Here is an 18,374-nt window from a genome sequence, read left to right as displayed (position 1 = left end):
GAAAATTATGTGAAATTCATATTGTGGTGTCCCTAAAACTTGGAAACACAGATATATTCATTCATCTTCACACTGTGACAATATAATAGCAGAGTTATGAAATGGAGAGTTGAGCAGTTAGGATAATCTGTGTGGGCTGGCAAAGCCTAGTATTTACTAATTCTTTATGGAGTTAAGTTTGCTGACCCTATTTCTAAGATCCAGCTTGAAGAGGGGTGTCCAGGCTGGACAAATTGTAACTTTGAATCTGCCAAGAGTTTTCTGTTCCTTGTGGGCAAATATTTTTCTTTAGGAAATTTGTTGTTTTTTGGTGGAACTGAGGTTTGACCTCAAGGCTTCACGCTTGCAAAGCAGGTGCCCCACAATGAGCCACACCTCCGGTCCATTTTGCTCTTATTATTTTGGAGACAGGAGTCTTGCAGTCTTTATGTCTGGCTGGCCTCTAACTGTGATCCTCCTTATCTTAGCTTATCCTCCCAAGTAGCTAGGATTACAGGTGTGCACCGACACCTGGCTTGGATTTTTTTTTTTTTTGGTGGTACTGGAGTTTGAACTCAGGGCATCATTCTTGCTAGGCAGGAGCTCTACCACTTGAGCTACTCTGCCAGCCCAGGAAATGACTTTTAATAGGCAGATCCCAAGTGATATTTGGGAAAGAGAGGAGTCATGATGAGAAACTGAGATGCCTGTGCAATATTGAAAAAGGCTGTCTATTATGGACAAATTACAAACCAGAAGAAAAATTTTATTATGCCCTCTGGGTATCAGGCAGGCATGAGACTATAGATGATGGGAAGACCAATATCCCCTCCCTGTTAGGCTTTAGAGGAGTATGGTGAACATAGAGGTATTTGGATGGGAGCAGGGAGGTGGACCCTGCCATCTTGTGGATTTGAGGCTAGAGGCAGCCAGGAGCCTCCTACGATGGGACTCTTGGGAATGAGTCCTTTTCTCCATTGCATTTTTGTTGTTGTTTCAAGACAGGGTGTACTATGTAGCCCAGGGGCTAGCCTTGACTTGCTTCTCCTGCCTCAGCTCCACAGTACTGGGATTACATACCAGGCTCTTAGTCCATCTTTTGGCCCTTCCTTCTTTCCTTCCTTTGGTGCCTCTCCTGCACTCCAGAGGTTAAGTTAAATACTTAGCTTCTGCTGGTGGAGTGGCTCAAGTGGTAGAGTATCTGCCTAGCAAGTGTGAGACCCTGAGTTCAAACCCCAGTACCTCCAGAAAAACCCCAAACACCCAGCTTCTGGAACCAAGTTGCCTGAGTTTGAGTTTCAACTCATCTTACATACTAATTTTGTAGTTGTGGGTTGGTTCCATAAACTCTTTGGATCAATTCATCAGAAGCTGTTTCAGAGAGTAGTCAATTAGCTGAATTTACCATCTTACCAAAAACCTGGCTCTTACGGTTTTTCATAAATTGTATAGCAATTTGTATTAGGTGGGTTACAGGGCCTAGGGAGGTGTTAAGACATCTGGAGTCCATGTTTCTGTAGACTCTCCTTGCTCATTTCCCCTCTTTGCCCCTTAGTTTCTGCTTCTGTTAGCTTCCTTCTTTCCTCACCCTCTCCCCTCCATCACCACCACCTCAGTCTTTGTGACCCTCTCTCCTGTCACCCTTATTGTCCTCTTTGCTTTGGTATGGATTAGCAGTCACTGAGTTGGCTTTTTGTTGATTGGCAAGCTTTGTTACACCACCTGAGTACCCCAGTTTCCTATAAAATGCAGATGATAATAATCTGACAGAACTGTCACTAACAGTAAGCTGCTTAGAAGAGTGTGTGGCCTATAGTAAGCGCTCAGTTTAGGTTAGTTATTATTCCAATAAGCTTTGTTAAACATTGTGGCCTAGGTTGGGTGTGCTTGGCATAATATGGAAAGCACTGTCCCATTATGTTATTTGATGGCTAGAGGTGACTTGGGTGCAAGGATGGAATCACTACCTTGAGTAAAATACGTAACTGAAGTAATGAACCACCATCAGAACAGTTATGGGGCTTGTCAACACAGACAACACTCAGAATACCCAGGCAGGGAACCCAGAAGTCCTCAGTCACACTGAGTCAAAGTCCATTCAGACTCTTTACTGTTTGGGTAGTAGTGGAAAACTTAGTGATGTTCAGATATTACATGCAATTCTGACTGTGAAGTCTTAAAGAGATTAAGGTCAAGATCATCTTTAAGCTAATGAAATATTTGTGAAAATACTTGGTAAATGTTAAAGCACTACCCAATTCAAAATTCTACTTTCTATGAAAAGAATTTACCAACATTCAAGCAATACACTGCTTTGGATTGTGTCATTGTTTGTTGATTGTTTATGTTTACAGCTAGCTTATGGATCCTGTGGCTCTCAGAGGTTCTCACTGACTCTCTGGTGATGGGAGAGAAACATGCAAAAATATGTGGACCCCTAGCTGGGTGCCAATGGCTCATGCCTATAATCCTAGCTACTGGGGAGGCTGAGATCAGGAGGATCACAGTTTGAAGCCAGCCGGGGAAATAGTTCAAGGCCCTATCTTGAAAATATATATGTAGCTTTAGAGGCCATAAAAATGATTAAGAACCACTACTGAAATCTGTATGGGGGAGGAGACCAGGGATCCTAGATATTCTACAGTGCATAAAGAAGTCCCTCACAACAAAGATTTGTTCTACAACCTAAGTGAATTTTCCAGGTTTCACACAGGCTTTAATCACATAGCTGAACAACCTGTTCATAATGTAATGAGCCTAGAACATAAAATTGCTATAGACCATTTCTGTGAAAAGGACAATGTTCTCAATTTTTCTAAGGTATGTGTAACTAATACCATTCTAGAGCCATCAGAAGTTATCTCATAACTCCTCAATTCTTTGAGGAGGAAGGCCTGGCCTAACTACAAATTCTTTTGAAGACAGGACTGTTATCTTAATGACCAGCATAGGACCTATTTCATACTCATTCATTAAAAAAGAATGTGTAAATAGTTACTGTCCTCAAAAAGAGCTTCAAAGGAAAAATACATACATAATCCCCAGAAGTTTTTAATTATGAGAATGAATGGTTTTCCAAGATGCAATCTCTTCCACCACATGGTAACCGATTCAAGTGTTCCATAGTCTCTGATACATCTGTGAACTAGTCTATCCTCTACGTGGTTTAAATAATCTCCATCTTGGAGCTGGATTCAAATAAGCTTTCAGCCTCATTCAGTGGTTAACATCAGATTTGCAGTCCCACAGCTGAGAACCACTAATATGAATAGCCACAATAAAACTGACAGAAAGTCTGTCAGACACCATCTTTAGCATAGTATATGTTCATTCTAAAAATGGAGACGGTGATATAAGACCAAGAAATCATACAGTTTCAGGCAACATATGAAACATAAATACAGTAAAACTTTAAATATGTATTCAACCAAACTTTTATTGCAATCTACTTTTGGCAATAAGGGAAAAGTAACCATAAGGACTCCGATCAGATTTTATTCAACAAAGCAGTTTTTCATGAATGCTTAAGGTCAGTGTATAGTCAGCTCAGCTTCCAGTATCAACTTGAGTACCTCATCATGGACATTTATGCCCAAATGACAACAGTAAGGCATTGTAAGATGCTACATTGTCTAAGATTAAACCGTATTTTACATGTTATAATTTTTAGGACAGTAAAGTATACTTATACTCTACAATAAATAAGAATTTTTGAAATGTGCTGCTTAGCCCTTGTTGAACAAAATTCAATTATTAGCTTATTCGTAGAGTACTCCAGTTAATAAAATTTTGATTGTACTTCAAGAACTCTGACTTTTCCAAAGGTAAAAATTAGTTATTATTTGTTATGACAACAATTAAGCTTAAAAGTACATTCACACTTGTCCTTAAAAGCATGTTTACATTGTATGTAGCTTTTTATGCCTGACAACATGGCTTATATGGCAGGAGTTAAATGCTGAGGACAAGTAGGGGGCAATCCTCCCATCCCCACTTCCTCCAAAAAGCCACACTTGGCTTTAGTGTAAAAGTCATATTTTATTGCCATGCTACAAAATGTACGAAGTTGGCACTGATAGGGAGAAATAAGAGAACAAATGGTGGGAAAAGATAGAGGGCAAACGATGCTGCTACATATACAACAAGTTTTATTTTAATTAACAGTGGTTAAGTTTTGCCAATATTAAAAATGCAAACCAAAATTTAAAATGCTGATATGAAACAGCATTAAAACACAGTTTATGCATAGTATAGTATCACTTATGTCTTTTATTAGAGAAATATGGAATGTTTATAAAAGAAATCAACCATAGGGGGTAAAATTCATATTTCATATACAATTTGGCAATGGTAGTCCCACTGTTAGACAATTTTATGCAAGAAAAATTAAAAATCTAATAAGCTACCTTTATACAAAGTTGCTATATTTATGCCTTTATGTAGGAAAAACATTTATAATGCAAATTAGGACATACAATAATCTTACAATATTATACAATGAAATGAAAATAAAAACATAACACAAAGTTTGTCCTTTATAAAATATTTTGCATTTGCTAATGCAAATGTGGCACACTGGTGACTACTGTACTATTAATACCAGTCTGTTTCCATACTATAATTGTCCAATTGTCAGAGAATTGCAACTATAATGATGCTACAAAAGAATTGTGTTATACCCCCCAAAAATGAGGAAGCAGAGATTAAAGACAGGAAAAAACATAAAGAGTGCTGGTCTGGGCAGAGTATACTGTGGTATGTCATAAAATAAAATATTTGTTCATTTTCAAGCCAAAACATTTTCTTTACATTCCATAATTTCGTACCAATGCCTTTATTCAAATTTGGCAAACTTCAAGGAAAAGGTATTGAGTACCATATACCTCACATATCAGAAATATGAGTGAGATGCCAATACATCAGTTACTTCTGAATGATGTCTCTCATGTCTATTTCAAGAATATATATATATATATATATATTTATACACACATACTACACATTGCACAAAACAGTTGGGCATTTTGGATTAGAGAACAGCATAAGGGGAACTGGGAAGTACTTTTTAGCTTGCTAAAACTTTTACCTTTAGGCAAATACATTGTGGCACATTGTTGGGAAATTATGAAAACATAAGGCCCCTGTCCCATTTTTAATAGAACATTATTGAGGTACATTTTTATATGCTGTGCCACAGATTTGGGGAGGGGGAGATAAACAAACACCAGTTTGACTTATTCCTATAACATTGTACTGGGAGTCAACATTAATATCTATAAAAACAAAGCTTGCTTGGCAAATTTTCTGAAGTCCCAAATGTGATCTATTATGAATATACTGAGAAGTGAAAAGCTTTTTGCTAAGTCTTCAAAAGTAAAGTGCATATCTCATCACTCCACAGCAGCAGTAAATAAAAGGAACTATTTGCCAATCTTCCTGGAGGGAGGGAAGGCACCATATTTTCATTTTTTTAAAGGAAGATGAAACTGAGAAATAAAACACTTAAAAAAACACAGGTAATCAGTTTCCAACCCTGGTCTGGGGTAAATGTTATGATCTACACTGATAAAAGAGGGACCTATTTGGGGTGAAACAAATGAACAAATGATATTTCCAAAATCCAAAAATGGGGTAACATGGTCTATCAACAGAACTGATTATCTAAAATTAGGTTCATCTCAGAAAATCTGAGCTATATTGGCCATACTTATGTGCCAATAAAATATCTCATTCTAAACTGTACCTGGTAATAGGCACATTCCTTCAGGACAGAGCATAATGCCCATCACTAGACTACTGCAAAGTACAAGTGGTATTCTAAATGACTTTTTATTAAGTAGGGACAAAGGCGATTTCTAGAAGACATCTAGAAATTAACACTAGTTGTGTATCTCTTCCTAATAGTTATAATACCCTAAAATCAAATTCTTATCAGAAAAATTGGTCCTGTTTTTATTTTTAAATCACATAGTATTTAAAGCAGAAACTGTACTGATTATATTAGAGTTAACTAAAATATATAAAATCTAGAATCTGCAAGAGAAGTGAAAAGGATGAGGGGAAGAAAGAATAAAGCATACAACTTCGCAAATGAAGAAATAGATCAGCCCTTTCATTTGGAGATTAATGTTCTGCTTTGACTACTTATTACCAAGAAAACCATGTGCATTGATTCCATCATAATTCTTATTCCACATTACAAAAACCATTCAGAAATTTGGCACAATTAGCAATCTACTCAGATGAAAGGATAACTGGAGCAATATATTAAAAATGGAACTCACATTTGGGAAACTGCATGTCTATATCACTGCTCTTTTTAAGAAAACAGTGAACATTTTAGAAAGCACCAAGTTCGGGGGGGAGGTGGGGAGGAAAAGCAAAATTCTGCTATGCTAATAAACCAATGGCACTGAAAATTATAAAGACACTTGTAATAATTTATTTTTAATAATGGTCCCACTCTGTTATTCTACTAATCCATTTACTGGTTCAATGACTATTTAATATATTGGACGGTGGACGACTGGGAACTTTTTCATGTTAAGTTACCATGAAAAAGATCATAATCTCAAAGTTCCTTATATTTGGAGAAAAAAGTAGGGTATTTCTGGAGGTTACCTAATCTTTTTTTTGACCTTATTTTCTCTTGTAATCTTCAGTGTTTGGGAATTTGGAACATTCTTGATTTTCCAAGAATTTGACATCTGGACTTCATCAGTTTATATAAAGTTCAGTTCATTTTAGATCCTGAATTATGACATAATCTCATTACTACAAGACTTCCACTGTACCTGCTATGCTGGCAACAATGTTAACATTCCACTGAAATCGGGATAATCAGACATGGAGCTACAAGTGAAGGACAGCAGACCCAAGGAACTAGAGTGGGCAGAGTAATGACTGCAGCCATGTCGCTGAGGAAATCCCTACTAAAGTGCTGGGGAGAGTGCCCACAGAGAAGACAGTACCTTTAGGGAACTTTGTATGTTAAAACTATCTTCCTTTTTATTTTTTCAGCTTCTAAGGAGATCACCTATGGACACAAGTGAAATTTAAAATTGAGAGAATTTTTTTTAATAACTAGAAAAGTAAACAGCATATAAATAAATACTGGACAAGGCAACCCTGTTATAGAATAACAGTAAGTTCCAAATGAACCTTCAAAACCATAATTTGACAAAAATGCAAACTTAACAATGAACATATAATCCAATTTCAAAACTATATACAAATTCAAACATTTTAAATTGAAAAAGACATCAAGCAACAAAATAAGACAACCCAAACACCAAAGAAAAAAAACTGAAGGTAAAGGGGAACCTAATGGCACAAATGCCTCCCGAAAACAACATGCTGTCAATAACCTATAGGAGAGAAACTTCAAGAGATCACGGTTTAGAGTTTTAAATGTTTTTGGGTAAAGTGACCTGAGACTGATTCCTAAGCCTACTGTAATTCTGAGTAAGATATCTGGACATGCCCTTCAAATGACATCATGAGATGAGTAAACAATCTTATCTCCTGCCTGCCTTTCAACATTTCAATAACAAACTATATTCACAACGTAGGACACTTTCTAGTAACACTGAAGGCAAAGGAGCTGACTGGTATAAAAGGAGGTGTGGTTCATCTATTTTCTTTACATGTGTTTTGGCTCAAGTCAAAAAGCCTTTATTTAATGAAATAGAGGATTCCTCATGTTACATGCTGGAGACCACATACTGTGAACAGTGAATCTACAAATACTACTTTCAAAGCCTAGAGTTATCTGTTAGCAATGCACATTACCAAGAGGCTTTAGAAAATGTCTGAAATGCCAACCATGACTTAGACATGAAAGATATGTGTAAGTACAGAATATTGAATAAAAATCAACCAGCATGTCATTCACTTCAACTCTCATTTTAAATAGGCACTGTGAAAATGGAAATGCGCTGTACAATAATGAGTAGTATATAACGAAATTAGTGTTCTTTAAGGAGTACCTGCTCTACATTAATTCCCTTTAGTCAAAGATGCACATGAAATATTCAGTCTATAAAAGGAGTTAGTGTAGAAGTGAAAATGAAGCACTTGCATCTTCATTTTTAAAAACTTCACAAAGGTGCAAACAATGTAATGCTTTCCAGGCTCACATGGGCAGATCAGTACTATTATGTCTAGTTTTCCTAGATGTACCATCGTCTCGTGGCAGTGCTTTCTGCAAATTTGACATAGCAGCAGTTCTCTCGATGTCTATCACAGCATACAGCTCTGTGCGCCTGGTAGGGGTTTGTGGAAGGGGAGTGGTAGGTGTTTTGGGAGTCTGAGGGTTGTCAGAGTCACTGCCGCCTTCCAAGTCAACTTGTATATAATTGAGCTGCCTGTGTTCTAAACTTGGGCGTCTGATATCAAAGTTAAAGACTGTCGGTGTACAGTCCCGACGCCTTGAATAGTCTATTTTGTGAGCACTTGCTGGCACTGTTACATTCTCTGTATTTACATAGTTATGCATTGGATCTAGATTATTATGGTAGCCATTTAGAGATGGGGTCTTTGGTCCTAAAGTGTCATCTTCATCCCTACTTAGTTTGCGAGCTTCCCAAACAGGAGGCAAAGATGGTAAATTTTCATAGTTTAATAACGCAGTTCTTCTCTGAGCTGAGTTGTTGATATTCTGGGTATCTGAGGTACTGGTGGATGTCAGACGACCTCTCCTGACCCCTGAGGCACTAGGGATAGATAGCCCATTTATGTTTTCATACACCAGTTTGTTAACAGAAGGTGCATCTCTTCGTTCATCACTATCATAGCCAGTGTCCCATTCTGTGTTATTTGCACCACTTCCGCTAACTTGCTCTCTCCCAAGTTGCTCCAGTTTCTCTTTTTCCATTAATTGCTTCTGAACAGGGGTAGGTCCTAAAACAAACTTGACTCCTTCAGGCTCAAGAAGAATCTGAGGATCCCTGTCTTCAATACTACTTGGTTCTTCTTTTGGTGTGTTGCTTTCAGCACTGGAAACCCTCGCCTCCAATGGGATATGAACACTTGCGCGGTTTTTCCGCTCTTCTTGCACACCTGTAGTGTTGACATAGGTATGTACCTAAAATGAAACAAAGTGAATCAGTAAGATTTAAAACATACACACACACACACACACAAATGAGCCTGGCACATCAGTTAATTTTACTTTATTTTTTCCTTTATGGTTTTTTGAGACAGTGTCTCACTGTGTAGCCCAGGCTCACCTCATGATCAATCTGCCTCTACCACCCAAGGGCTAGGATTACATGCATACACCACTACTTCCAGCTTACATCAGTTAATTTTATTAACTTCCTCTTTAAGTCTACTTTACTTCAAAACTTTCATACCTATTTTTTACCCAGGGAAAGGGGAAGGAGGGGATACTAGAATGTAAAACTGTGTTCCTAATTTGATAAAAATAGTAACTACTTTAGACGAGATCAGGCGTGTTCAGGGTGGTATGGCTGTAGACAAGAATAACTACTTTAAAATGACATGCATCATTATACTTCATGATAAAATATGAAAAGCATGATCCACCTGCCTCCACCACCCAAGTGCTAGGATTACAGGCATTATGACACTACTCCCAGCTTATACCAGTTAATTTTATTAACTTTCTCTTTAAATGTACTTTACTTTAAAACTTTCACACCTATTTTTTACCCAATGAAAGGGGAGGGCGAGCACTCTGTAAAAAAAAAATAAATTCAGGAACAAAATAGGGTTTGGCATTTTGTTGTTCTAGAAATTTCCATCCATGCATTAAAACAATTCAATTCAATTTAGAAATAAGAATATAAAGAGAAAACCCCAATTTAAGAGGTCTATAAGATGTATAGATATAAAATAAATACCACCTAGTAAGAGAGTATCACCACATAGAAAAGCTCAATGATATTTTGGAGAGACAATACAAAAATGTTTGGAAGTATATAAAAATTTTAAAGACTCAAAAATGAAACGCAAAACTGGGAAAAATGTGTATGTGGCAGATAATATAAAAACACATTTATGTAAAGAACACAAAGAACTTTTCTTTAAAGACACTCAAATTTCTTATGGATAAATAATCATATGTTTTATAAAAGATAAATTTATCTAATTAATACATAAATAATGTTCAACCAGCTATTTCATTCCAGAAATGGAAGCTAGAACAGTCAGGAACACTAAACAATTCCTTAACAATATCAACAACAAAATCTACCTTTCTACTAGTACTTCACTGATTATAAGGACTCAGATATGAAAAGCAACATAAATTCTTAAATCACTTGAGGTTATTATGAGAACTGGTCACTGGGTAAGTCTTGATCTATAGATGCACCTCTCCAGTGAACCCACAAACTACCATAATCCTAAATTCTGGCACCTGAACATATTTGAGCATATGCCAATAAATATATGCAATTTTCTCAGTGAAAGTTAAAATTCAAACTGAGTAAAACCTTCAAGTATTAGCACAGTAACACTTTAACTTCACAAATCATTACTGCTGTTATGTGGCGGCACATACATACTTGTTCCTCAGCCACAAGCAGAGGATGTGTAGATTCTTCACCAACTGAAGGTAGGCGAGCACTTCCCACAGAGGGATGTCTGCTTGAAGGATGGGATGAAGCATCTCCAAAGGAGGGATATCGGGGATATCCATTGGGTAAGTTCTGAGCAGCAAAGCCTGGAGCTGAATTGTAGTTGATTGGTTTAAGAAGAAAGACAGGATATGGGAGAAGGACAGAAAAATAAGTGAGATCCTAATCTGTGCTGAGGATTAGGAAAGACATTTCTGGCAAGACATAGAGCAATTAGAACACAAACCATACCCCCTTCAATTGTTTGTTTGTTTGTTCATTCATTCATTCATTTATTTATTGCTGGGGATCAAATCCAGGCCTTTAGTATATATGATTTACTACCACTGAGTTACCCTCCCAGCCCTTAATCATATTTTAAGTACTATGGGATAGTTAATGTTTTCATTTTAAAAATGCATAAAACCATTATAATTCTATTAACCAGTGATGATTTCTTGTGTGTTATAGATTGAATATCTATTGACTATGGCTTTTAAATGTCTGATATGAGAGGGAAATGACTACTTACTTGTAGGTGTTCGAGGTGTTCTAGGGACTTCCAATTCTGTCTGATGATTATTTCTTTCTACAACTGGCTCTTCTACCACATTTATACTATTATTTTGCATAATCTCTTGCAACATGTTAAATAATTCTTCTGCACGGGCACATTTAAAGGCAAAGATTCCTACAAATATAAACCAAAAAGGGAAAATGGCAGCCATGCCATTTTGTCAAAAAACAAAATTGTCAAGTAAGTATTCTGTGTGCCAACAGTAAAAAAGGCCTTTTAAGTAAATTTCTCATAAACTAATGATACTCCCTGTTTTAAAACAAGCACAAAAGCTCACAGAATAATTCCCATTTGCTAAGGGAAACATCCCAAAATAAAACAAACAAAACTAGATTTGCACACTTACTCTAGTTTGCTTTAAACAGCAGGGGGAGCCCAACTCTCCATTAACAAGGCACTCTTTTCCATTCAATAGTCCCCTTAACTGGAGTTTTATAATCATTACCTTACTTATTGTTACAATTCTGTAAGACTGCTATTACCATTCCTCCTTTATAAAGTTCAATAGAGGATATGCATCTTGCCTTTTTTGCTAGTACATAGCAAAAAAAAATCAAACTGTTGTATTTGACTTCAGTGTTCAGGTTCTTTCCCCAAGTCAGAATGATAAAGACAGTCAACAGAACAAGACTAATAATTCACTGAAAATCTTAACAAAAGTCAAAATTTCTGCCATATACAATGTGCTTAATAAACATTTGATAAATTAATACATTGTTTTGTTTTGTTTTTGGTGGGACTGGGGTTTTAACTCAGGGCTTTGCAATAGTTCTATTGCTTGAGTCACACCTCCAGTCCATTTTGCTCTAGTTTTTTTTGAGATGAGATCTAGCGAACTATTTGCCCAGGCTGGCCTTGAACTGTGTTCCTCCCAATATTAGCCTCCCAAGTAACTGGGATTACAGGTTTGAATCATCTGTGCCTGCATTATTTTATCTCTTCTTTTTTTTTAGGGAGCAGGTACATTTTATTAGGTAACATTTCTTACAAAAATCAATCTGCTGACCTAGATGTAACCTACAGGAAAGTTTAGTTTTTGTCTTACATTAACAGTAGGATGAACAATTGAGTTGAGTTGCATATTGGAATTTAATTTTCTGTGTATTGTGCTTTCTACACTTTAATAATACTAGTGATGGTGCCAAGAAGAAAAGTGAACCAAGGAACCTAAAAGTATTAATCCAAGAGAATAAGCACATAAATGATCCAGATTGTATTTTATCTTTTCTTAACAACCTGCCTACCTGGTGACTTTTCTCTCAGGAAAAAAAGTAAAGTATCAATTTTAACACTGTATATAAAATAATCAAAAGGCCAGTATTTCAAATAATAGTATTTGGAGAAAACAAAGGCTTTACCTACCTTGTCCAGTTTGACACCTTCGACCACTTTCAAAAGAAAAGAGATTTGAGTCATAGCCATAGCGTCGCAGGCAGAGGTAGTGCCATTTTACTGAGTCACGTTTGCGGGTATATAAAATCAGTTCTGTATCTGTAAGTTCCATTATGCCAGAACCTAACTCATTCCCATCATCATCCACATTAATGACCTAAAAAAAAAAAAAAGATGGCAATACAAATAGATCACCAATTTGTTAGGAAAAAGTACTGTTGTTAACTGGTTCAGTTACTTGATCATCTGTTAGTTCATTCATCAGCTAATGTGTGTATAGAGCATGGACTATGGAGCAGTGGATACCCAGTTCTTATCTGTAAGGAATGTACATTCCCATTGGAGAAACAAAATATATAAACAGAAAGCCAACACCATAAACTGTATGATTAACTGACAAATGGCAGCAGGGGCTGCAGAAGGCAACAACTATGGCCTCAAGTTGCTGGAGAAACCTTCATCCGAAAGAAGAAGGAACTTTAACTGGACCTAGAGTATAATTAAATTTTTGATATGAAATCAAGTAAGAGGAAAAATCGAGTAGATTAGGAGATGCAGGACACAATATGAAGATGCAATGCTAAAACAGAACAAAGAGAACCCTTCCTTCCTCCCTCCATCCCTCCCTTTCAGGGGAATGGGGTTTGAACTCAGGGCATTATGCTTGCAAAGCAGTTGTTCTACTGCTTAAGCCATGCTTCCAGTCCATTTTGCTCTGGTTATTTTGGAGATGGGGTCGGCGGACTATTTACCCAGGATGTCCTTGAACTGCAATACTCCTGATCTCAACCTCCCAAGTAGCTAGGATTACGGGCACGAGACACCAGTGTCTGGCTTATAGTTTAAATCTCAAGTGTCCCCAAAAGGTCTAAGTGCTAAAGGCTTGGTTCCCAGCCTGAGGCACCATTTGGGCAGTAGTGGAACCTTTAAGTGGGAGGTGTAGTTGTTGGGGGTATGCCTTAGGAGGGGATAGTAGGACCCCAGCCCTTTCTTCTGGTTACTGGCAATGAGGTGAGGCATTCTGCCCCACCACACACTGCTGTCACTATGTGCTATTTTGCCTCAGTCCCAATAGGACCAATGGACCATGGATTGAAACCTCCAAAACCACGAGCCAAAATAAACCCTTTCTCAATATAGATTAGTTTTATTTCAGGTATTTGTTACAGTAACAAAAATCCAACAGGTGGTGATGAGACTGAAAAGACACTTACAAAATGACATTTTAGTACTTTTTTGGGGGGAGGGGTGGGGGTAGGGTGTGAACTCATGGGTTAATGCTTACAAAGCAGGTACTCCACCACTTGAGCCACACCTTCACAAAATGACATTTTAAATAAAGTGTTACCATAACTGCATGATTAATTAGATACAAAGGACCTAACAATCAATCAATAAGATTCCTGGTACAGTTTTATTGTTAAGTTAGGCAGTGTTGAAGAGCTGGGTCCTTTAAAAGACATGGCCTAATGGGAGCTCTTTAGGTCATTGGCAGTGTGCCTTTAGAAGGGATTAACATAGCTCTTATGGGATCCCAGTTGGCTCACAGCCACTCCTGTCTTGAAATGTGATTGATCTCTTTCTCTCCTTTATGCTCTTGCCACTGTAATGCTATCTACCATAAAATGATATAGTCAAGGGGTCCTTGCCAGAGCTAATCCTCTGCTATTTGAACTTTTAGCCTCCAAAATTTTGAGATAAATAAACCTCTTTCCTTTATGAGTAATCAGACTCCTCAGGTATTTCATTATACTAATGGAAATGGACTAATACAGTTCCATACTGTCAATAAGAAAATGCCATCATTTATTCAAATAAGAAAAGGCAAAGGAGGGGGAGTGGATAAAAAGATCTGTGATAAAAGAAAGGCAGTGAGAATATTAAGTGAAGCACAAGAAGTGCATCCAAATAGCCAATGATACACAGATCAACTGGTTTTACTGACCTTAAACTTGTTCCGATGGTTATCTGGGACAGTGTCTTTATCTGGACAGCTACAACAGCTACCCATGGCTTCTTCAGAAGACCATGTGAGCACTACATGAAAAAGAATTTGAAGAAAGTTATTAAATGTAGTATATAAAAACTGTAAAACAGAAAAAGACTACTAATCATATAAAATAAGCATAATATTTTGATGCAGAAAATTAGGCTCAACAAAGTAAATGGCTGAATTTCATACAACTAGCTAGCTGGTTGATTTTGCTCAGTGATCACAAGAATAAATTTTGTAAGGCAGACATCACAATTTAACTTTCAAAGGTCTACCTATTCTAAAATTATCTCTTGAAAAGCCAATTTACAATCTCATATATATATATAATATTTTAAAATAATTAGCTTATAGTTGTTTAATTAAGAGTTAATTATGGAATTAAGCTTTTATACTTATCAGGATTTTCATGTTCTCCTTTTTAAAAAAAATTTACCAAAAGGATGCTAGACTTCTGGCTTAGTAGGTATTTTAATTCTTTTTGCTTAATGAGGTATCTCTTATGTACCCCATGAGATAAGAGTTCATTGGTAATAACACATAACATCAAATTTAGAACAGTACATTACTAAGAGAGAAGGCCAATGCAAAACTCAGGCAGCAATGTAACACACAGAATAGTGACAGACCTGACACAGTGTTTTAATCCTCCTTTTCCTCAGGGTTACATAAGAGGTTACGTAGGTGCCAATAAGTATTTCAAGAACATCCCAAATGAACAAAGGAAAAACTCAAAGCATTATTTTGAAACAAGGGAAAGAATCAAAATGCATGTGACATTTGATACATCAGAGAGAAGGAAGCACAGGAGCTACCAAACATAACAAACTTCTATCTGATTAGAAGGCAAGGCTTGTGGAATGAGCTGCCCAAGAAAAAGTAGCAGGTTTATTTAAGTAGGCTGGGAGAGAGTTTAGCAGAGGATGCATAGCAAGACTATGCAGTTTGCTAGCTGTGCTCAGCAACAGAGGGTAAGAGGACAGGGAAATTAAAGGATGTTAGTAATGTAAGGAGTTTGACATGACAGATCATCAGGCCTGGTCAGAAAAGAAGTAAAGAATGAAGACAGCTAAAAAATAAAAGAATACGTAGGCAAAAAAAGAACAAGAGGCTTCTGGTAAAGTTAAAGAATAGCCTTAATACAAATGAACTGAAACTGCTGGAACACAGGTAGTTGTGATCCATCTTCCAACTTCTGGAGGGAGACAGTTTTAATGTGGTATTTTCACCCCCATCTCTGACTTCTCCTGAACCACAAACTCCTAGACATAGGAAAAGGCTAGATTCTAGACATTCTGCATTTATGACCATCAGGTTAATGTTTGGAGGTCACAGTCTGAGTTGTATGAGACCTAATAATTTGCACTAGTATAGACTTGATTAAAAAAAAAACAAAACTGTGAATTTATGAGCTTATAGTCCTCCTAAGCCCACAACTCAGTAAAAATACAAGTAGTCTTATATTCTTTCAGGAAAGCAACTCTCTCAAGGATGAGTACATTCAAGAGCAAAGGGTAGCTTCTGTTTGGGAAGATCAATATTATAATAAGTTTGTTGAATATTTTAAATTAGTAAACACTGTCTCTGTTTAATTAAAGTCATGTATCATTATTCTCTGGGAACGGTGGGGGGGGTGGGGGTGGTCAGTAAACCAGTAGGCAAAAAGAGTTGTGTTTAGAAAACACTATGAAATTCTCTTGTTTAAAAAATATTAATTTGTATAATTAAAAAAAAGAAATGAAAAAATAAAGTCTTTTCCAGGGGGTAGGTATCAGTGTGTGTGGGGGGGGGCATATATGAAAATAGAAGAATGAAATCTCTTGAAATTGTTCTAAGAAGGGAGAAGGGGAGAAGGAGGAGAACAATGGAGGGAGTAAATTCAACTAAGATATATTGTAAGCACATATGTAAATATCAAAATGTATCTCCCTATGCAATGATTATATGCTAATAAAATCATGAAAAAATATAAGTAGTAGCATACTTTTCTTTTCTTTTAAAGTAAATTCCAACTTACCTAGATCTGGCCATTAATATTCTTATCCTCTGCTGCTGCATCAGGAGTTTAATCATATTTCAAAATACCATGTCTTCTTTGTTTCCTGATTTAACCTGGAAGTAGTAGGAAAAAGTTGAGAATTTCCTATTTCTTTCTCTCTCCTAACTTTTTTGCCACTGGCAACTGAACCCAGGACTTCTGAGCTACACACATGGTCCTGACAATTTATCTCTTTGAGATGATAATTTTCCTTATGAGACTTCTCCTTATGAGTAGTATTAACTCAATTAAACTCAGTCTAAAAAACTGATTTGAAATTGTTTTCTATGTAAGAGTCATTATAAAATAGAATATGTACATGTTACCATTCCTTTTCAAAAGAAAAAGTAAAAGTGCTCTAAGTTCTATGATGTTTCTGGCTTCTCCACTGCAGTATGTCACTGGACAACTCACTTCTCTATACTTATGTTCTCAGCCATAAAATGAGGGGTTAGATTAAACCACCTCCAAGGTTCCATGCCAGCTCTAATGCACTATTTTAGTCAGTGGCAGACTAATTCTCCTGGTGATGTTTCCTAAACCTCACTGTCATACATCAAGAAAAGCAGACTCTCTTCAGAATTCACCCTCTGTATCTTCTATTCCACAAGACTCCCCCTCCCCCCGGCCCCAAGCCACATGAGAGAAGTCAGTCATCTGAAAGCAGATGGAGGAAAAATTTTTAAAAAGCATTCCATAGAGACACAAGATAGTGACATTACAATGATAAATTAGCCTAGAGTTTACCATGTATTTTTGGATTTATCTACTCAAGTAGGGGCACTGATAGTCACTGAATACCTATACTGCATCAGGCATTATGTTAGGGGTTACAGGAAGAGACTCATTTCAACTCATGTAATAACTAGAGTGAACAAGTAGGACTGATATCCAAAATGAGCAGTTCCGTAATCATGTACCCATACACAATTAATAATTTCAACTCTGGACTTCAAATACCTATGAATGAAATAAGCATGCCAGATGCTTGCTTACAGCCCTTGTTGGTGGCTGCTACATCTATTTAAGATGAGTCAGTTACTCTTCTATGGTATTCCCTTCTGTTCTTTGGAAGCTCAACTACATACCATGCTTTGTCCCTGGCTTATAAAACTGCCCAGGGCTAAGCTAATTCTACCATAAACCATTTCTCTTATGTGAAATATACTCTTTGTCTATCTCTTTCTTTTAAAAGCTTTAGCCAATTAACTCAGGAAAACCTTCCTTGATTTCTTCATTCCACTTACAGGCATTCTCCAACACCAATCCCAAAATGAGTTTAAGGATCAAGAGAAATTCTCAAAAGTGGTCCATCTATAACTAGAAATCAAGGAAAGTCCTAAGTTTGAAATGAAGTTAAACATAGTAAAGATAGTAAAGTACAGTATAATATAAACATAGTATAGGTGCTAACCTACAAGCTTTTGAAAATATTAAAAAGTCTCCATTTGGATCTCCAGAAAATTTTTGTTCTGACCTCTTTTTGAGCATTAGTATTTATTCAGTATTTTAATTATTTTGACCATTAGCACTGCCAAAATACTGTGGCGCTCTTGCTTTTACTCTTTTTCAGTGCAAGTATCCAGGATGTCAGATGTATCAGAGATTAAAAGATTTTTTTGTGCCCCATTTAAAAGAATACTTTAGCCAGGCACTGGTGGCTCACACCTGTGATCCTAGCTACTCAGGAGGCAAAGATCAGGAGGATCAGTTTGAAGCCAGCCTGGGCAAACAGTTTGTGAGACCCTATCTCGAAAATGCAAAACAGGGCTGACAGAGTGACTCAAGTGGTAGAGTGCTTGCCTAGCAAGT

At 36.8% G+C, this 18,374-nt stretch overlaps 1 protein-coding gene across 5 annotated transcripts in view; it reads right to left on the bottom strand.

Moving 5' to 3' along the window:
- Nucleotides 1-3,395: 3,395 nt before the first annotated feature.
- Nucleotides 3,396-18,374, bottom strand: part of Frs2 (fibroblast growth factor receptor substrate 2) — an 84,421-nt gene continuing 69,442 nt past the window's right edge. For 3 of the 5 annotated variants that reach the window (XM_074083878.1, XM_074083877.1, XM_074083876.1), the window contains 6 exons: nucleotides 16,542-16,636; nucleotides 14,477-14,568; nucleotides 12,502-12,688; nucleotides 11,095-11,253; nucleotides 10,512-10,675; nucleotides 3,396-9,064 (listed from right to left, as the gene is read on the bottom strand). In XM_074083878.1, coding sequence (XP_073939979.1) covers nucleotides 8,114-9,064; nucleotides 10,512-10,675; nucleotides 11,095-11,253; nucleotides 12,502-12,688; nucleotides 14,477-14,542 — 1,527 coding nt within the window. In that variant the 5' untranslated portion in view covers nucleotides 14,543-14,568; nucleotides 16,542-16,636 and the 3' untranslated portion in view covers nucleotides 3,396-8,113. The remainder of the gene's footprint in view (nucleotides 9,065-10,511; nucleotides 10,676-11,094; nucleotides 11,254-12,501; nucleotides 12,689-14,476; nucleotides 14,569-16,541; nucleotides 16,637-18,374) is intronic. The other 2 variants (XM_074083879.1, XM_074083875.1) reach the window with 1 other exon arrangement.

This window comes from Castor canadensis, chromosome 8 (assembly GCF_047511655.1).
Source record: "Castor canadensis chromosome 8, mCasCan1.hap1v2, whole genome shotgun sequence".
In the NCBI taxonomy this organism is placed as follows: domain Eukaryota; kingdom Metazoa; phylum Chordata; class Mammalia; order Rodentia; family Castoridae; genus Castor; species Castor canadensis.
Note: the sequence above shows the minus strand (reverse complement) of the source record. Positions and strands in the feature narration are given on the sequence as shown.